At 42.4% G+C, this 21,889-nt stretch overlaps 1 protein-coding gene across 1 annotated transcript in view; it reads right to left on the bottom strand.

The window, feature by feature from the left end:
* Positions 1–21,889, bottom strand: part of zfhx4 (zinc finger homeobox 4) — a 117,500-nt gene that overhangs the window by 4,710 nt on the left and 90,901 nt on the right. The window contains exons 7-11 of the mRNA XM_041813614.1: positions 17,871–17,969; positions 8,311–8,444; positions 5,963–6,163; positions 5,575–5,695; positions 76–5,475 (exon numbers count right to left, since the gene is read on the bottom strand). Coding sequence (XP_041669548.1) covers positions 76–5,475; positions 5,575–5,695; positions 5,963–6,163; positions 8,311–8,444; positions 17,871–17,969 — 5,955 coding nt within the window. The remainder of the gene's footprint in view (positions 1–75; positions 5,476–5,574; positions 5,696–5,962; positions 6,164–8,310; positions 8,445–17,870; positions 17,970–21,889) is intronic.

The raw sequence follows: 21,889 nt of genomic DNA, 5'->3' as shown, positions 1-21,889 counted from the left end.
TGCATGATAAAGCTCAGTTCATAAAGCTTCTACTCTATTTCACTTTGTCTTTCAGTGTTCGTCATACTAACTCACCAGGTGTGTTGGGTGGGAAAACTGGAAGTGATGATGGCCCATTGACCCCTGGTAGTAGCACTGGTGGGAGGCCAGTTAACCCCGGGTAGCCTGAAGGAAGGCTGAGGCCATGAAGTGCATTATTGTTGTCCACTGTAGTCTGCTGCTGCTGGCCAGGCAGGCCGAGTCCCTCACCAGCTTTCTTCATCCGGTCCAGCTCCTGCTGGGCCATCAGCTGACGGACAGTGGTTGGTGCTAGGTAGTCCTTTTCACGATCCACCTGGTTTCCCAGGGTTTCTTGCACTTTGGTGATGTGCTGTTTGGAGAAGATGTGGTCTCGGACAGACATCCGGGCGGTGTACTTTATACCACACAGAGTACACTCAGGCCGGGGCCCCTCTGGTGAGCCTTGACTTATCATGAATGGCTTTCCAATGTTGATCTTGAATTTCTTTTCTTTCGCACGGGCGTTCTGGAACCACACCTGGACAACGCGCTTGGGGAGTCCAATCTCATTTCCCAGCATTTCACACTCTTGCATTGTGGGAGTGCGGTAGTCACTAAAACAGGCTTTGAGGACTTTAAGTTGCAGGTTACTCATCTGTGTCCTGAAGCGCTTGTGGCCTGGCCTATCTCCAGCATTGCTGCCTTTTCCAGACTTGTTGAAGGGGTTTCCTGCCCCAAAGGGACTTGGAGAACTTGGATCGGCTAGGCTTGATGATTCACTGCGGTCGTTGTTGTCATCCATATCATCATCTCTAGAACTGAAGTAAGAGTCACAGTCTTTTCCAGAGAAGCTGAGAGCGGGGCTCACCATGCTGAATTGGAACCTCTCATTGCCACCATCAGAGTTTGATGCCAGGCTACTCTTGTTGTCGCCTAGCTTGTCCCCTCCATTGGCTGTGAAGCTCTCAACCTCATTGTTGTTACCCTCATCTCCAGTTGTAGCATCACTTATGGCTGTGTTAATCGATGATGTCTCATCGAAGTCCATCTTGCTGAGATCGTAAGATGAGGTTTCTGCTGAATTTATGTTAGGCCCTTCAGTTTCATCACAGTTTTCAGCTTTTAAGGATGAAGGGCTTAAGAAGTTTTTTAATTGTGCCTCGGTTGGTTTGACTGGGGTTGAGGATGCAGCAGGCAGCTCATACTCATTTGGCTCAGTCTTTGTAGGCAACTGTGGGTAGTCAAAGAAATTGTACTTATTGGGGCTTTCCCCTCTATCGTCTGGATTCATCATTGGGCTTGGTGGCAAGCTAAAGCCTGCCTGCTTAGCCTCATGCCAGTGTCTTGATCGTATGTGGCTATCTAGAGCAGATTTGGCCTTAAACAGTGCTCTGCAAAAGGGACATTTCTTGTGGGACTGGGATGGCCCTATAGCCCTAAACTGCCCTTTCCTTTCTCTTGCACGTGTGTTTTGGAACCAAACTTGCACAACTCTCTTTTTCAAGCCAACTTCTCGTGCAATGTGGTCCAACATTTTCCTTGTTGGGTTGGAATCAAGCAGGTATTTGTCATAGAGAATCTCCAGCTGTTCTGGTGTGATGGTGGTTCTCAAACGTTTATCTCTGTGTTGCTCTTCACTACTATTTCCACCCTCTTTCTCGTTAGCATTATCATCCTTGTCATCAAGTTTTCTCTTCATTGACCCTGAGCCTGTAGCAGATGCCAAACCAGAGCTGCCTTGTGAGGGGATTTGGGAGAGCCCTCCAGATAACAGCTGGCTAGCCATAAGGGGGTTGTTGGGGTCAAATATCATGTAGGGCATATCAATGGGTCTTTCAAGGAACTGAGAGTGAAGGAATTGATTCTGTGCAGCCAAGAAATGCATGTGCTGGTGCTCCTGCCATAGCTCCACAGTGGGGAATGCAATCTTACACTGGTCACATTGGTACTGCAGCATCTGGTGGGGGAGGCTGTTGGTGAGGGAGGAAAGGGCCAAGGAGAGAGGACTAGAGGGCACTGCAGCTGCCTGTGGCTGGGAATGAGGCCTTGACATTTGTGGTTGGGGAGCTTTCTGAGGAGGTGGCTGAGGTGTGCAGGCCTTGGATGGTCTGGGCTCTGGTAATGTCTTGATCACTGGGGAGGGGGCTGTCTCAGTTGGTTTAGGTTCGGTTTCAGTGGCAGCATCTGGTTTGGGTGAAGTTTTGCCCATGCTTGCACGTGGAGAGGCCATCACTGGTGAACTTGAGCCAGAACTGGTGGCAGTTCCATGGGACGGTTTGGACAGCTCTGAAGGTAACTGGTTGGATCTAACTAGACCTTGCTCAGTGTATTCGGTGAAATCTTCTCCATTGGTTTCCTCATTTCCTTCCTCATCTTCATCCTTGTAGCACAGCTTTTTCTGGTGAGTAATAAGGTCAAAGATGCGTGGGAACACAATGTTGCACTTTTTACACTGGTACTGCATGTTACTAGTTCTTATGTACCGCTCATTGGTCAGCTCTTTTTTCTCATTGTCTTTAGAATCAGTCTGGTTTTCGTAGCTCTTGCGAGCTTTCTGGCGGGCATTCTGGAACCACACCACAATAACCCGGGTCGGGAGGTTGAGCACAGTGGAGAGCTGCTCAATCTCATCATCTTTTGGGTAGGCATTGGTGTCAAAGAAATCCTGAAGCACCCTCAGCTGGTAATCAGTGAACCTGGTCCTGGAGGATCTTTTGTTGATGGTTGAGTCAGTTCTATAGTATTCATGTGTGCTGAGCTGGGACTCCATTCTGATATCTTCCAATGTTGTAATAGGAGGAATACTAAAATTATAGGGAGAGTCCTTACTGCGTTGCCTCTCTTTGAAAAGAGTGTTACGAAACCAGTGTTTTATGACTTTTTGGGGCAAACCAGACTTCTCTGACATCTCCTGGATTTGCTCTTCATTAGGGGAATTGTTGATATCAAAGTTGGCTCTGAGGATTTTAAGCTGGTCATCTGTAATACGTGTGCGTGGTCTCTTAAACTGGGACTGGCGGAGGAAGTTTGGATCAAGACCTAACTGTTGTTGGCAGAGCTGTGTAAGGTCTGTAGGAAGAGAGTCCATGGTAGGCAGCTGGAGGGCGATCTGTGGAGGCAGGCCTGGATGCTGGACGGACTGCATCATAAGAGGTGGGAAAAGGGGCAAATCCAAGGGCACTGGAAGCTGCACCTGGGGAGGGGCAGGAGGGGCAGCAGGAGGTGGAGGTGGCGGTGGTGGCTGGTTTGATGTTGCCTGGTGAGAGGGTTGGTGTGGGGACTGATGGGGAACTGGAACAGGTGAAGGTACCGGAGTCTGGGGCTTGGTCATTGCTGTTGACGGCGGCTGTGGGGTTGTCACAGGGGCTGGAGCAGGAGGTGGAGGTGGGGGCGGGGGAGGAGGTGGCGGTGGTGGTGGTGGTGTCTCAGGTGAGGCAGGGTTGATAGGATAGAGTTTGTCGTAGGCCTCTCTGTACTGCTGGGCAAACTTTTCAAGCTCTACGTATGGGAAAAACTGGCTGTGTACGTGTTCCTGGTGGCTTTTTAGAATGAGCATGTTGGAAAAGAGCTTTCCACACATCCCACACTCAAGTTTGTCAGTGGTCACTTCTGCATGTTCAACGCCATCTTTGTTCTTCTTTTGGTTCTTTTGTCTGTTTTCATTGTACTGGATGACCAGTTCAAATCCAAAGTTCTCCAGCAGTGCCTTCGCTGCATTTCCTCTTGCTCCAGACACAATACGAGGAGGAGGAATCAATGGCTCAGGGAACTTGGACTTTTTAGGGTCTCGGTTGTCTTTTCCTCCATCATTTAAAGCATCACCTGCATTTTCGATCTTTGCCTTGCCTTCTTGTTTCTCTAGATGGTCCTCTGCCTCTCTGGACATTTGGATTTCAGAAACTGATACAGTGTTGCACTCAATTTTGGGTTTGTGATTCTGCAGTTGCTGGTTTTTCTGCTGCTGAATCTGGGACTGGGACTGAGAGGCCTGCTGCTGTTGCTGCTGTGCCTGCTGCTGGGCTTGAGCCTGCTGCAGCTGGTGCTGCTGTTGCATCTGCTGCTTCAGGTCCTCCAGGAATGATCCAGTAAGGCCAGGCATCCCAAAAGCTGCAGCTGAATGAAGGGCAAGTTCTGGGCTAAGGTTGAACTCTGCACCTGGGATGTAGAATGGGAAGAGGAATTGTGGCTGTTGAAATTGCAGCAGGGCTTCTGGGGTCATTGGAAAATGGGGGAAGAAGGCTGGATTAAGAAACTGAGGCTGGAAGAAGGCAGCTTGTTGCTGTAGTTCATGTTGAAGCTGTAGCTGCAGCTGGGCTGAGGACTGTGCTGACTGGTGGCTGCTTGCCTGTGACGAAACATGATCCGTAGATGTCGCCTGCTTTGTGTTGTTGCTGCTGTTGGCTTCTTTGGGTTCCACAGTGTTTTCTTTGTTTGCAGAAGGTGTGCCACTTCTAGCGGTATCTGTGTTGCTGTTGTTCCCTTGTGTGCTTGGAGCTGGGCTTTTGGCGGGCACTGGGCAGCTAGCACCAGTGTTACTGCTACTGCTGCTCATCTCGGATTTGGCTGTTCTGGCTTTGGTCTGGTGGAGAACTGACCTCATGTGGATTTCAAGTGTTGAGCTTTGGCTGTAAGCAACATTACAAATATTGCATTTAAATGGCTTGTTGTCAATGCTGTTGCTCGTCTCTTGTGGAACTGGACTCGATGCCTCTTGAAGGACCTTCTTCAGCTTATGCAAGTGGGACACTGAGTTATAGTGGACCAGTAAGATGTTCTTCTGGGTGAAGGACTCCTTACATACTGTGCACTTGTAAGGCCTAGAAGGGTCCAGAAATTTCTCCATTGTAAAGTTGGGCCCTTTTCTAAACGGTAGGGTCCGTTTTGGCTCTGCTCCCATGTCATCTAACAGAGAGCTACTGTCACTTCCTGTAGGACTGGGCTTTTCTTCTTGGTCCATTTCATCATCTTTGTCTAAGTCATGTTCAAAAGCCTGAGCTTCCTCCAGAGCCCTGGCCTCGCTCTCAGTGATATCTCCATTTAGAGGCAAATTTCCAATGAGCTGCTGCACTTCCGCCTCGCTCAGTTCAGGGTGCCCATTTTCCAAATGCTTCCTGAGAGCCAGGAATGTCCTAAAGCTGCGCTGGCAAAGGCTGCACATTGTGGCTGCTCTGATGGCATGGTATTGGGAATGTATCTGAAGCTTCTGCATTGTCTTGAAGGCCAGGCTGCAGTGATTGCAACGATATTTGTAGACATGTCGATCAGATACTGAGAGCTGCTGTTGCTGTTGTTGGAGCCTTTGGAGCTCACTGAGATGATCCTGTAGGGTATCGGGAGACTTTCTATCATGTCCTAATCCACTGGCTCTCTTCCAGCCTGGGGCCTCAGAGGCCTCCTTTGGAGGCTTGAGTTCCTCACCCTGAAGGTCCATTTCATTTTTGTCTTGAGTGATCAGCTCATCCTTTGAGATGTGTCCTAAAAGTAAAAAAAAACTATTTGAATACACTGCACCATTTAGTCATATTTCTGTTAATATCATAAATAATGACTGATATAAAATAATGTCATGCTCACCTTGAGACTTTCCTGACCCATCAGTAAGAGAGGTAGAGGAATCCATCAATGACAGACCTTTGTCTTGTCCAGTTTGGGGATGCATTGTATTATTTGGTGTTGCTGTGTCAGGTCCAACAACCTATGAGGACACAGAAATCTGTTAAAATGTTTTTTACAATATATATGGTTCTTTCTTAGATATCTATAAATACTGAGGCTATTTTTCAACTTTCTCTTGCTTTTAAAAACTATTTCTTTATTGCATTTACGTGTCTCAGTGGATAAGAACGATCAAGGTTAACACAGTATATAAATGATGTAATTCAAAGTAAAGTTGCAAACAAAACATAAATAAAACTACTGCTGATGCATACAGATCTTATTTGTAATGGCTCCTTGTACGTACTGTCATAATCAGCTTCTCCACGCAGTCAGGAGCCACACTGTGAAGGTGGGTGAGATGCAGCTGCAGGTGAATCTTGTTGCTCAGGACGTCCTGGCACAGCGGGCAGCGAATCACTGGCTGCATCGAGTGCTGGGACATCACGTGAAGCTGCATACGGTTGGCATCTTTACTGCTGTAGTTGCAATAGGGACACTGTTGAACCTAAACAAGAAGAAAACAAACAATTGTAAAATGTTTATTATTAACAGAGAAGAAATAATAAGGTGGTAATAAAGATGGAAAAAGAACAATGCATTTTACAAGATATGCAGGTTGGGAATTTAATATTAAGAAGGTGATATAGCCCTACTGGTTTGGCCTAGTTTTTGTTTAGGCAAGAATTTAATAGACATATTTCTGCTAACCACCACCCTACAGCCAAAGAAGGATGATTTACCTAATAAGAATTATTTAAAACTGGCTGCAAGTTTTGGCTGCAGTAGCTCTTGTTGTGATTTACATTGTTCTTACATAAATTACACACTTTGTGAAATAATAAACAGAGTCTAAATACTAATTCAACCATGCATGTGCAGTTCACCATCACTTTGTAGCTGTTAGACTTGTTTATGATGGTCCATGTCTTGTACAGCTGTTTTATGTCTTTACTGCTGGCTCAGCAGTATTCTGGTCTCAGTACTCAACGTCCTACACATGAGCACAGAGTACTGATGTCTCAAGTTTGTCTTCAGTATAGATTCTGGCTTTCTCCACAAGGTAAACAAAGATGTCCATCTACTGTGACCTTGTTTGTTTAGTTGGATGGTTGAACCTCTGAGCTGAGAACGGCTCAAGAACACTACCCCATTGCTAATGTTAGCTTAGCACGTTAAGACAACTTGTCATCTGCTGCAATTCAAATAAAGAACTTCCTGACTAGAAATGACTAAAAGCTCTCGCTAGCTAACTTACTGCCACCAGTTGCAGCATGTCATCACTGTGTACAAACACAAAAATCATCTGGAGCCAAATTTGGTTCCAGGTCTAAGTAACAGATCCATACACTATAAAAATCTCTTAACAAATGTCCCCCCCCCCACTAAACAAGCCTTGTTCTGTTTTTCCCATGCACTTTGAGACGATGATAACCACATCTCTGAAAAATCTAAATCCTCCTTTTACATCCTCCTCTCCCTACCAGGCCCCCATGCCCACCTTAACACTGAAAATGTAGATCAACCATGTTTCATGTAATTCACTTAAGTCTCGCAACTCATGCAATTTTATTAGCAGAAAACACGATTGGCCAGAATTTCTAATCAGGGTATTACAGATGACAAAGGTGTGTTCCCTCCGAAGCTTGGCTTTGCCCTCATTACAGGGAGTACTCCCAACATAGCTGCCTCCCCACCACCTGTCTTAATAGAATCCATTTCTGAAATGACTAAGTCCTCCCTCCTTGCAGGGCCCAGAAGTAGACGAGCTAATACTTCATAATCTAATTTAAAAACACATATAATTTAAAGAGATGCAAAAAGGGGGAAAGTAGCAGGGAGGGGGCCTAAAGCGAGTGAAGGTATTCCACTTAAGAACACAAAGACCAGTCTGCCGTGCTTGATGTTAAAACGCTCTGTCAGGGAGGGGATGCTGGGCCCAGTTTAACCCTTTGATAGAGAGCTGGCGCCAGCACTTGCTAAATGCTTAGCTTAGCATTTCTGCTATAAGTATCCTCCCATTAGCTTATCCAAAAGTGACAGTGAAGGTTAGATTTCATTAGTGCCTATGAAGGAGAGCCTGCCTCATTATCTACACCTACAGCTAACATGCAGCAATTTAACTGGGATAGGTATCGACCAAAATACATCATTTACACAAGCTCCATCACAGATGCATTTTTGCACACATTTCATGTGCACATTGCACATAAAACAGTTTGAGAATCATCTGGAAAACTCCTGCTTCCAGTCACTAAGATCTACACCAGCAAGACCTTGTTCCTATTTCATACAGAGCTAATCCTTAGTCTCGCTCTCTGTCTTGTGCATGCAGAAGTATGCAAAAGTGTGCTAGGGGTGTCTGCAATACTGACTTAAGATATCCACATCATAATCCAGGAGTATTTTTGGTCCTGTTTCCTAAATAGAAGGTTAATTTTGAAAAAACCTTCTATCGGTTTGACCATATGAATGATTTGAAGCTAAAAACACTCAGGACAAGTGTACAAAAGAATCAAATCAGTTCAATATAAATAAAAGTCTGTCACATTGAAAAGTATTTTTAATAGCTTCAAATGGGAAAGAGCCCAACATGAGATTCTAACTAACTGACATTCACCAAGGAGGGCGGGGCTTAACAAAGGGTCACTTTACCTGCTCATTCGCAGAGGTCTTCCCCTCAGCAGACTTCGGCCGTTTGGGCGGACTCTCGATTTGCCGATCCGGTAGGAGGGAATGTTTCACCAAAGCATTAGGCCCACTGACCTCTTTGGAAATGGCGTTCACTCCTGAAAGGTGGGGGGAGAGAGACAGAATTTAGACAAATTCATATTAACAATTTAAAAACACACCAGAGCTGCAAAATTGAACATGATTAATGGCTGAACAATACATTTATTTTTCAAATGGAGCTTTTTCTGGATTAGATTGGCATGTTGAACATAATAGATGAGAGCGACTAACAGGGCTGATATGACAGTGATATATAATCACCCATAGATCACATACATATTGTATGAGAAACTGAAATAATAATCTAGAACTGTGTCTCTCAGCTGGTCTGGCAGCATTAGCCACCACAACCTCTTTAATGAGAAATCTCCACCCCAAATTTAAAAAAGTTTTGAACCACTTAATTTAAAATCGATCAGTTAAGATGGAACAGAAACATGACTGAAGAAAGAGACAGGACAAAGAAGTTTAAAAAGCACATCAAGGACTGCATGCTGTACTTTAAGCTTGTCGAACAATAACGAGAATAATAGGTCAGGAGCTTAAAATAACAACCAAATTTTATGCCTTCTCACAGCAAAAGAAGGAATTTATATGCTGTATGTCTTCTCAGGGCATCCATACGTTATGGAATTTTTTTTACCAAAGTTTTTTCTACTTTTTAAGGATGCATAATTTTTATCAGCATGATATCAGTAGATATTAACATTTCTGCTGATATTTACAGCTAATATATCTGCTCTACATATGAGCATGTGCAGAGCCAGATGTTTATAATATCTGGGGCTAAGCCCAAACAAAGATGGTCCAGGGAAACACCTTAATAGAAATTTTCTGCATTCATCAGCAAGTTTTTGCACTAATTTTTGCAATCATAAACACAAATTTAGATTTTAAATGCCACAAAATCTATGCATAATATAGACAAAAATGATTCATTTCACCCAGATAAAAGTCATTCAGTGCACACTTCAATTTAGTCCTTAATCTAATTGCACTAAAAATGTCATTATCATTCTAAAATGATGACATACCCTGTTGAACTTCAGTAGTTTTTACTTCTGCATCCTAAAATGTCTGAGGTTTATCTTTTAAGTGGGCTAGTGTAGTTTTAGTTGTAAAATTTTACCATTGGAAATATGCATTTTCAAAGAACATAAAAAGCAACATATGGGGTTACAGACTGATTTATTCACAAAAATGCTAAAAATTTCATTACGTTTTGCTTTAAGGATTATATTTCCATGCTATGATCAGTAAGGCCCACGTGTTTATAGCTCATTTCTTTAAGCTTTTGTCTATGATTGCATTCTTAAACAACATACTGTTAACCAACCTGAAATGTTTGGGGCTTTTAAAAAAACATTCAGGGCTTAAGCCCCATTAGCCACCCCTCACTCCGCCTCTGCACATCAGCAGTATAACCATGTATCAGACTTAAATATTTGCAAAACATACAACTGTACCATCAGGTTTAGCGAGTTATAACCCAAAGAGGCCCACAGAGAATCCTGAACATAAAACCAACACCAGACTGTCTACTTCCTGCTCCTCTCTCAGCTGTGATTGCATCCTATTTTGTGCACACCGAACCCCCGGTGCTCTTTACTACAAAAAATGTGTTGGTTTAAAATGAGTTTGAAAATATGTGCATATGAAATATCAGCAAAAATCCAACATTGTGCATCACTACCACTTTAGGACTTTGACCCACCACTTGGGAACCATCGCTGTAGAACATATGAAGTAAATAAAATGACACACGTGAGCAGTTAAACTGAAAAGTCGGACATTTTGTGGCTGTGTTAGATCATACTGTGGCCAATGTCTGTTCAGAAAAGCTAATCATTTAGAAAATTAATATTTATCAGGAAGTAGGTAATGTATTAAGAATGATTTGACACCTAGACAACATAAGCATGGATACAAGCTTGGACTATTATTCACATTCACACGCAGTGACGTGTTTGTGCCCTGAGGACATGTGAAATGGAGAAAACTCAGGCAGGCTCATTATCACAGCACGACATACATTAAATGTTATGGTAATATTATACACTTCATTAGTTCATATACATTTCCCCAGCTGCCTCAACAACTTCTCTGTCTGCTCTAGATGCTAAATTTTCTGGGCTTGGTCACGGCTGGTGGTACAGTAGCAGCTCGGCTGTGTGCATGTGTTTGTACGTGTGCATGTAAGCGTGTGCGACGTTAACAGCGGGGCTCAACGTGGGGAGATCAGCCTCTGGTTGTATTTAGTAAATGCTGCAGCCGCTGATAAATCTTTCATTAGCCTCATCCTGAGATACAGGCCATGCAGGCCTTGCTATACTCTGCCACTGCAATTTACTCACTCGGCACAACACAAAGACACAGCAACAGCAACTCTCCCTCCCTCCTGCTCTCTCCCTAAGCCATCACCCCCACCCTAGCTCTCTTGTCTCCCCTCCCTCGTCTGGTCACTCAAGGCAATATGTGAGCCTCACTCTTGCGAATCAACGCTTCACGCTAGATGCACAAATGGAAAAAAAAGGGAAATCAAAGCACTGATACATGGAGAGGGGGGTTGAAAAAAACATTTTGTATTTTATGTTATTCTGTGGCTCATGTTTGTATTGGGCGCATATCAATTCCTCCGGCCCGTTCATGCATTTTAATTCTGTTGCATTAAGTAGGCGTTCCACTTATTTTATTTGTAATCCCCTATATCTGGAGCCTGAAATATTGGCCTGTCAAGGAAAGTGACAAGAGAGAGAGGGAGGGAGGAAGAAAGGGAGAAAAAGGGAGAGAGAGGGGAGGAAAAAAAAAAAAAACACAAGGGCACAATGTGAATTTCCAAGAACATCCGAGAATTGCTTGGCAGCTCAGAATAGCGAGGTAATCTGGTCTTCCACTGCTTATGATGGCCCCTGCAGGGTTAACCTGTGTGTCTATGTGCATGTGTGCTTTGTGTGCTTCATGACAGGCCCCTAACACTCCATTGGTCAGATGGGTCCACCCGTGATATCGCTGACCTTTCCAAAGCCTGCGCCCCGCCTCCCGTATTTATTATGACCATTTCTAATTTCAACTTTCAATTTTTGCCTCCATCTTCCAGTCAATTTGCAACTAAATTACATCCCGGCGAAAGGAGATGAGGCGATTGTCGGACAAGGGGGCTGCAAACACATTTACAATGCAGCAGGGGGAAAGAGCCCACAGATCACCATTGATTACTGTCATATTGAATGTAAATGTATGTTTGTGTAGCATGTGTGCGTGTGCAACACGGAGATCTGTCCTTCTGGTTTAGATTCATCTTCGACCGAGCGCTTTCATCAACACTTATGAGGCTCCCACGCAGAAAAAACAGTTGGTTAACCTTGAATGTAGAGAGAGCAGTTCTCTCTATGGCCACTTAGGAGCTTTAAATGGTGAGCCCTGCCAGTGCATAATAAAGTTGTTTTGAAGGATAGAATGGCATTCAAAACTGGAGAGTGTCCTCCAAGGATATAATCACCTGTACCACAAATAAACAAGATGACAAGCGACAAACACTATAAATACATTTATTGACAAAATCAAAATGTCCCTCAGCTTGTAATGATTCATAGTCTTGCCCTAAAAATTCAAAGACAGCTAAAATAGGCAGGGATGCATGACGTCATATCGATATGGGCAGATACCTTTAAACGTCATTATCGTACCTGCAGATGTGAAGAATTCTGCTAATATAAACGGAACACATATCGAGAGAAAGCTTAAATGCACAGTGATAAATAACCAGAACAAACAGACCAACCTAGAGCTGCACAGTTAATCTAAGTGCAATCACACTGTGAGGCTGTGCAATTGCATAATTGAGTAAAAAGCTGCAATTATTTTTGTACTGAGTACTACTGCAAAAAAAGCCTGCAAAAAGATCTTTAAGTTTACAATGGTGTCACTATGACACTCTCCAGAAGTAACTTTATGTTCATAAAATTAGTTATTAAATTGCTTTTCTTATGCTACTTAATATTTCCATGTTTTCAGTTGAGAAATACTCACTTCTAACTATTGTTACTCTAAACAAACATGTACTCATGATACCAATTATGGATTATATTGTTATTGCACCATGTCCAGTATAGCTACAACTGCATGTTAATCTATGTGTGATTGCAGATGTATATACGTCTGCATTGTTGCACACTTTTTAGGTCTGTATGTTCCAAATCATGCAGCACTAGACCAACATCAGCTCAAGTTTTTTTTGTTCTATCCTCACTGCTTAAACTTCAAATTGTGTTCTAAGGGCTTAAGTTGCACAATAAGACAAATGTTTGTCTAAAAGACAATAATAATAAATTAAAACTATATTTGAGAATAGTGTGTAAGATTTGTTTTGAAGGGATTATAATGCATAAACATTTTGTCTGTGCACTTGCAGAGGGAGAATTTTTTCTTTTTAAATGTTGCATGTTTTTCAGGCCTGTATGTTTCAAACTTTATCATAATTGGGTAATTTTGCAAAGCTTTTTTTGCAACAGAGCATGTGTCAAACTTATTTTTTTTGGCAGGGGTGCATGGTATTACCTGCATGATACTGGTATTGGTGATATGAATATTTCTGCTTCTGTGAACAGCTGAGTATATGAAAACAGGCCAGTTGTAGCACACGACTTCATGTCTTTTGCAATAATAATATTAATACAAAGTGTGTGTATATATCAGTATGGGTTAAAATAAGTTTAGAAGTATTGGCATATTGGATATGGAGAAAAATCCAACAACATGAATCCCTAAAAATGATCTGACAGAAACAACAGGAGAAGAAGAGCCTCATCTCCTTTCCCTTTGTCTCTCTAAATGACTCCTCTTTTCCTCTTTTCCTCCATCCTTCAGAGGGCTCCACCAGCTGTAGCCCAGTGAAGCGAAGGGCAAGAATAAACCTGACCCCCCTCCCTAACCACAGCCACGGCCAGTGACAAATGTCTGCATGCGGCAGGACCTTGCTTGATTAGATAAATCAAAAGGTGATTTATGACACTCAACCCCTTTTGCATTGCAGGGGGAGAAAGCGGCGCACTCACCACCCATCTTTATTTGCAACTGTCAATGCCGTTTAGGGAGCAGCGTATATACACACTTATATCCACGCAAGTGGGCGCTCAAACGGAGAGAAATACAGAGCAATGGAGAAAAAAAGTGAAAAATGATGGAAGGGGACAGAGAGGCTGTAGCTCTAAATACCTCAGGATATTTCTGTCCTGAATTTTTCCCCTAAAAGCGTCAGGACCGACGTACAATCACAGCTAACGCTTCTCCAGAAGATCTATTTTAAAATCTGTCCTTTTCTGTTGGAAAGGCTGAGACATTTTGCGCAAAGTGAACCAAGCAAATGAGATTTTCACACAACAAGCATATCATTGAATCCCTAAATCTCTGCAACTATGACTTTATATGAAATCAACTACATCGAGGAGCGGGCTTTCAAAACAATCACACTGCAACTATTGCGATCTCTTTCTCCTTTTTCTTTCTTTTACAAGCTGCAGAACAATTAGATTCAGTTCCTGACATTTCATTTCATGAAGTTAAAAAAAAAAACACAAACGTAGAGCAGGGAGACAGGGAAAAGGCTGTCAATTAAGAGGGAGCAGGCTGGGTGGCGGCAGCTTGGATTTAGTATTCAATTTAGCTGTCCTGAGCCCTGGCAGAGCGGCTAAGGTTACGGAGCAGTAAATCTAGGAAGGAGCGCTGGCCAAAACGGGCCAGGGAGGGCCAGCCGGCATGATTTACTGGCCTACTGCTCTGAGGTTACGCATTAGGCTGACCCCCGGTCACCTGATAACATTACAGCAACACACTCTGAACCCCAAACTCCCAGTGAAGCACTCAGCAGGTCCAGAACCAGCCGCAGGATTGGTGGGAGAGAGAGAGGAAGGCTGTTAAACAACAGCTGTCTGGTCGTTTGTGTTATTTAATGACTAGCCCTCCTTTCTCTTTCCATCTCCAGCTCGTCGGGCTCTAATGAGAGATAAATATGAGCATGGCCTTGTCACATTTGACAAATCGTCTGAGACGTTCAACAAGCTGTCATTACACACAAAACACATACATGCACAAAAGAATGGCTGCAGGCTTGTAATTAAACATGCTAATGTCTTTAATATATTTTAATCTCATCTTCCCGAGACACAACCGCTCCCATCTCCAGCTCGCCAAACTTACAAGATGCATGCAAATAACAACTATCCTGAATTTAAAGAATGGAATATCTAACATCTGATCCTGTTTGCATAATTCAAAACTGTACATAAAATTTACCATTTGAAAGCAGAAACAATGAGTAATTTCTTTGCTAATTTGAAGCAGGTAGGGATGTGTAATTTCCTTAGGCTGCCTGACAGGCTCATTTCCATGCTGGAGCCTTTGTTTGGTTGGTTATTTATAAGAAGTGGGCCCCAGAGCCATGGTGGCGACATGTACCATCCACACACAGCACAAAGCTATCTGGAAGTAATCCACATCAGGGACATTTGCATGGAAAATGTAACATGGATTATAATTAATCTAAAGTGACATGGGATTATAAAAGACAATGTAAATGAAGCAAAGGGAAAAAGCACTTTCTGTCTTTCCTCGCCCCTCCCCCCTCTGATTCCCTCCCTCTTCCCCTCACTATCTATCTGCCCCTCTTTGTTTAAAGGATCTTGGTCTTGGAGATGAAGTGCACAAACACACTGCTCACTTGGTCACACTGTAATCCCTTCCCTGGAGATCTCACGCACACACACATGCACGGGTCTGAACATTTGAAGCTTGCCAGAGATTTGGGGCTGAGGATGGAGATGCTAAATCTGACTACTTTAAGCTGGAAACAGAGAAAAACAACGCTCCGACTCTGATGATAACCCTGGACTAACAACACACGGACACAACAGACCCTCTATGCATTCCATTTTTTAATCCAGATGCAAATAAAACAGAAAAAAAACGCAGCAATAATGCAGCCAAAAAAGCAGCTGAGCCCAGGGTGATTTAAACAACAACTTATTCTCTAAAAATTTAAAAAGGAATATGATGGTGCTTTATTGAATGCACAAAATTTAAATTCATCTTCCAGGAATGATCAAAACAATAACTGAAGATGATGTGGACGGTAGCAGGGAATTATGGGTAGTATGGGCAGCACGCTTATATTCATGCTAAATAATGAACTGGCTGTATGAATCCCGAAGTCATCAATGCCGCAAGACTCATTTTAAAATACGGGGACACTTCTGGTATGCTTTTCAAAGTAAAAGACAAACATTTCTTTGTTTCAAAGATGATATTTGCATTTATTTTTTGTTATTTAAGTCTGACTTTGTTTGCAGAGAAGTTATTCAGTCACTTGTGGAGTTTTGTAGCCTTTTCTTAGATTTAACATGCTATTTAGACTATTTCCAACATCTGATAAATTGCTATGTTAATTCATTTTAAATCTCCCTCTTGTTCTCTGCAACCATTTATCACTTCCTCTACATGCAGTTGATTTTGCACCTTCATACACCATGTTATATTAACACTATTATTTATAACACTATAATATCTTGCAGCTGCCATGACAAGACACTTCCTGTTACAAAAGTAAAAGTCTGATTTCTTGGCTTGAAAACTCTGGCAGATGTCTGAGGTAATGCCACACTTCTGGTATGATTTTCAAAGTAAAAGCCCTTTTTAGAATGAATACTCATGTTTTCCTACTATGCTTTTATACTGAATTTGTTTGCAGGGCAGTTATTTATTTATTTACTGAAGTCACTCGTAAAGTTGTGTCGCTCTTTTTGAGGATTCCTGGTAAACACAGGTGTTTCTACACACTATTTTGATGATTTACGTCAGAGTACAGGTGTGTTTTTATTCATTTCAGATCTCCCTATAGTTGTTTGCCTCCATTTATGACTTATCTCTGCATTCAGTTGATTTTTTACCTTCAGCATGTTTCTAATGTAAATAAGATGATAGCTTCTGCCATGACAAAACAATGAAAGTCCTTTAGCTGTGAAATTTAGCACATATCTGAGGTGATATGACTACTCAGGTACAATGATGTGGTATGTTTAGTCATTTTCTAATGAATTTGAACATTTTTGTGCAGAAACCCTGCACATTGTTCCTTTAAATAGATTGCCTACATGTGATAAACTAGACTCAGGGCGATGCATAAGCACGCTTTATAGTCGGAGGGACCTGGCCACTTCTTTTTTGCATGTGTGCCTTGGTGTTAAATGACGCTGGCGGTAATATGCGGCGGTAAATGCATGGATGGTGGTTCCCCGCCAGTCTGTCAGACGGGCCTGTCAGAGAGATAGAGCTGAAAGATAGATGACTAGCTAAACTAATAGGCCCCAGCCTCACTCAGCTCTCCTTCTGCCTCATTGAGCCTCACATTATGGAGCTAGGTATGGCATGCTAGGAAGTGGAGGTGGGGAGGGAGCTTGAGATGGATAGAGGTAGGGAGTTGGAAGGTGTATGCGTGTGTGAGTTGGGAGTGGGGGTGGGGGTGGGGGGTTAAGAGAGAAAGAGGAGGGGAGACATTAGTAGAAGGAGAAAGAATGAGAGAGAGAGAAACCCGTGCAATGACAGAGGAAAAAAAAAAAGGAGTAGAGACCCCATGCAATATTCATCCCAAGCCATGGATTTCCATCTCATACATAAAAGGACCATATGAATTCTTATTTGGGTAAATCAAATCTAACAAAGCCGGGGCTATCCCGACCACAGCCTCGCAGCAGAGGCATTATGTGCTCCCTACCTCGCCCAAAATAACAAAAACACCAAGCCTTCTTGTACGGATTGTTGCCCCTCCCGGCTTACAACATTGTCATTCTAGCATGCTTCGTTCTGTTTTGTGCTCTTTTTCTATCCGAGGTAATGCCGGGTGATGGGGTCACAGATTGGACAACAATTAAGGGATGGACTGAGCCCAGAAAAAAAACACAGGAGAAAGAAAAATGAAGGGAGGGGGGGAAAAAACTAATTTAAGGGTTGCAGGGATGCGGTGCAATATTAGAAAAACATATACACAGGCCCCCCCATCTAATCCTGCGCTTATGAAAAATTAATATGTCATCGGAGAGGGCACAAGAACGAGAAAAGATTAATGCAAGGCGCTTATAAATTACAAGCACGCAAACTGATTTGATTAAAAAATAATCTGGGGCCTGGACATTGCCTGGTAATATCCACAACACTCAACTTATCCCTCTCCCTTTCTCTCCGTTTTTTTTCTCCCCCCTTCTTTTTCACTCTCTCTCCCCTGTCTCCCTCTCCCTCTCTTTCTCTTTTTCTCTTTCTGTCAGATGGAAACGATTAAAGCGGGTCACATGGAGGCTAGTCGGCAGCATTCACATGCTACACACACATGTTAGAGCCTTATCTGAGGGAGAGAGAGGGATGAGCTGGAACTTAAAACAGAGGTGAAGCTGGAGGTTCATGTGTGATTTTTTATAAACGTGTCTGAATGGACTCACGGTCGGTACTCCGGCTTTCTGCTGGGTCTCGTTCAGAAAGGTTCAGCGCTGGCCTGGATGAGGAGCGAGGAGGTCTCTCTCCATCCTCAGCAGTTTCTTCTGGAAAGCACACAGAAACAAGGACTACATTACCCAGAATGCTCTGAAAAAGGGCTGCATCCCGTGGTTTATCACATACCGCTGTACCATTTCAGGGTCATAATAAAACTCATGTTTCTTTATAAAGAGCTGCTCTGACATAAGACATAAGACTCTCACCAACTAAATCCCTCGAGTAGGGCTGATGAATTATTGCTAATATCATAATCATGATTACTTTCATTGATAATGAGATCATGATTGTTATTTATCATTTTGTGGAAGAATATTTAAATCAATTGTTTTTGTTTTCATGAGGGGAAGCAACGTTAAACTCTGCAAGTTTTTATCCTTCCATGTTTGGCTCCTGACTCGTGGCTCTCTCTGCTCCTCACTCAAACGAGAGTGAGACCTGTTTCTGTGGGAGGGGCATAGCATATGCTGTGCTGCAAAGCCCTGGTCTATGGGGCTGTGAGGTTTTGTCTGCTCTGATACCGTCAAAAATTAGATAGACTTGCACACATAAACTAAAACAATGATGGCATACATGTTTTATCATTATTAAAAGGTCTTCTGGCCTTGTAGAGAGTTATTTTCTCAGGTTTTTATTAATAAAATGATCAAAACTGATGCTGATTTGTGATGGCATTTAGCTATTTCATTTTATGTGGGTCCCTCAGGGGGGCTCCATGGGAAAAGGTTGGGAATTATTGCTGTACAGAAAAGGAGCGAGCACTCACTTTACTAAACATGACTAAAACTATGGACAACACAAGCAGAGATGTTTAGACTGGATTATCTTCTTGTCATGATCCTAGGACGCTAGAATTGTAAGAATTGTAGCTTCTAGTGAGTTGGACGATGTAAAAGCACAAACACATGGAAAAAATTAACACATACAGGCTTGAAAATCAATAAAAAAGTATGTAGGGGCCTAGCAGTTAAAAATAAAGGCATAAAAAGCTCGAAAATATATCTGTAAAAAATAATAAATACATTTAAAAAACAATAGAAAAAAAAAAATTGTATCCACTGTAGATGCATTTACTACTATGTTTATACATTTACTCATCTTTATAGCCCTGACAAAAAAATGATGGGGACGGATTCAATTCTGCACTAAAATAAATTGTGATTGTTTTTCAACATAGACAAAAAATTCTAAAAATTTCTAAAAATGTAATTGAATGAAAAAGCAAATCTACTATGTTAATACCAATGAAAAAATGGGGATAAAATTAATCATCTCCAGGGATTTGCATTTCAAGGAAAACTACCATTTAAAAGGCCCCAGCAATTTGAAGACAATCTGACAGTTCAGGCCGTGCATCTGAGTGTGTTAGCTTGATGCTAACACATGATGGACATATCCATTAATGGGCTAGCAGATTTGGCATTGCTTTGTGCTTATTTCACTTTAGATCATATCTATTTCCCTTGGAAAAAACAAACAAGTTAAATAAACTGTTTCATAGATTATTTATAGTGCTGCATGATTTGGTCAGTTATCATGATTAAACTGGACAATAATATAATTTGCAATTCTGTTACAACACATAAATGGTATCATGAGTCTGTTTGATTGGTTTTCAAGGAAAATGCCGTGAATAATGAGAGTTTAGAAGTCTGTATTTCTCAACTTAATTATGCAAAGATAGTAGGGTATATAAAAAGTATTTCCTTTTGTAAAAATAAAGGTACTTCTACAAAGTTAATACTGGCGCTGTTGTAATCTTAAAGGCCTTTCAACGTGCATTCTAGTAAATCTTTACAGTACTAATTAATATAATAATAAAATAAATGCACAGAATGACATTGCAGCTGGATTATTTGTGCAGCAGTACTTGATTTGTCCGGTATAAATGCACTAGTGAAACAGATCGTAGATGGTTTTTTTCGTCTGCCATATAACAGCGGTTTGCAACAAGCTTACAGATACAGCCCCCGTATGGCAGGAGTACCACATTACAACAAGGACCTGGCTAAAATTAAAGAAAAATTCAGTTCTTAAATAAGGTAAAAGTTGCACTAAATCTTTGATTGCTTTAAATACATTAATAACTGAAAGATCAAATACTACATCAGGTTCCTTCTTCCCTCTAAGAGCATTGAAATATGCACGAAGAGGTGTTCCCTAACATAAAGAACAGAGATATTTTGTCTATGCATTACGGTAAATTATGCACACATGCACGGGCAAACGACCCAACACACACACATGCAGCTCTGTAATATTAGCAGATTAGCCTGCCCATCTCTGAGAGTTCAGCCCCTTGTTTGATAATTCTGTGTATCTGCAGTGTTCTGCCAGTGGATTAAAGTGTGTGTACGCGTGAGTGTGTGTGTGCTTTGTGTCTGTGTGTGTGTGTACTAGTGTGTATGTGTGTATATGTGTCGCCAGCACAAGCTAACACTAATCCTAGCCAAGCCCCAGCGCTCCCTTTCATCCAGCCATCATTTGTCTCCGGCTGGGCTGATGTCACTTTGTAATGAATTTTGAGCAGTCTGAGAGAGGCCAGATAACCAGGCGAGTGCATGTACGCACGCACGCATGCACGCACAAAAACATATATACACATATAGCCCCCTCCTCCATGTCGGGGTGGCTCACACAAATGCAAAAATCAAACACACAGTATCATATCCACACACGCTCAGAGAAAAGGCATTAAAAATTTCATGTCTCCTAAACGGGGGGAGGAGGGGGGGTCTCTACCACAAACCCCTCAGAATAACACTGGAGTATGCGTCTGCTCCTTGTGTTTGTAAAATAGCTGCGCTCATCAATCCTGTGCTGCCTTAATAACCATATTTTATACCACGCACACGCTCACGCACGCACGCTTACCCACAGTCATATTCATAGAAATCAGGCAAAGGGTGCACCGAGGTCAGCCTGCATTTGCATACAATCACTTTGGCCATTGTATGACGAGCACAAGGGGTCTGCAAACCCCCCTCGGAAACATGATATGATTAACCCTTTCACATACAGCGGGGTGCACACACAACCAAAGAAAGACAGACAGACTAACCGCTGGCGCCGCTGCTTTAAGCGCCAACACATTAAGTGGACATTATATACAGCATGAAATTTTCATGGCAGATGCTGGCATGTGATTGAAGAGGAGAAATCCGCTTGATTCATGGACATTGTTGTATTTTTGCACACACAATTTGCACAAGGGTATACACGCTCTATTTCAAGGTGTATGCGTGCATCCTTCAACGTGTGTGTGAAAGAGAGACTGCACTCTGCTCCTGATGTTTTATTAATACGTTGGTGACAACGGGGATGAAATATCTCCTGTCAGCCAAGAGAGCCCGGGCTGCAGAAATTGCAATTTTCACTGCTGGTGCTGCAGCGTCCATCTTTGTATTTTAATTCCCCCCACCTTCATGTGGATGGAAACAGGAAGAGAAGCTAGCCCGCCGCTGTCTGTGAGCGTGTGCACGGGTGGGTGTTAGTGTGTGAGTGTGTAGTGGGTTTGAAAGTCCTTCCTCGCTGATTTATCTTTTCTCTGTACTTGACTTTTGTTCGATGCCAAGGAAAAGCAAATGGCACAAATCGAACAGCATGTTTCACAGAAGAGTGAGAAGGGAAGGGGAGGGAGAAGGGTCAAAATAGAAATACGGAGAGGAAAAAATAAGCTCTGGTGGATCGTGTATACTGCAAGGTCAGGGAAATGTAAGAAAAGAAAGAAGAAAAGAAATCTCCAAAAGAGGGAGGACAAAAACACCTTTTCTCATCTCCATTGTCACAGTCTACAGTGCTGAGACTGACTGTATGTTCACATAAATGAAGAAGAGAGAGCTTTTTCATCATTTTATATATGTATGTAACAATGAGAATAACAGCTCAGTGATGGTATAGTAGAGAATCAGTGGGCCTCATTCAATAACTGCTCTTAAATGTTCTTAAACGCTGTTTTTAGGAAGAT

The sequence above is a fragment of the Cheilinus undulatus genome, linkage group 19 (genome assembly GCF_018320785.1).
Source record: "Cheilinus undulatus linkage group 19, ASM1832078v1, whole genome shotgun sequence".
Lineage (NCBI taxonomy): Eukaryota > Metazoa > Chordata > Actinopteri > Labriformes > Labridae > Cheilinus > Cheilinus undulatus.
This window is presented reverse-complemented; position numbering and strand designations above follow the sequence as displayed.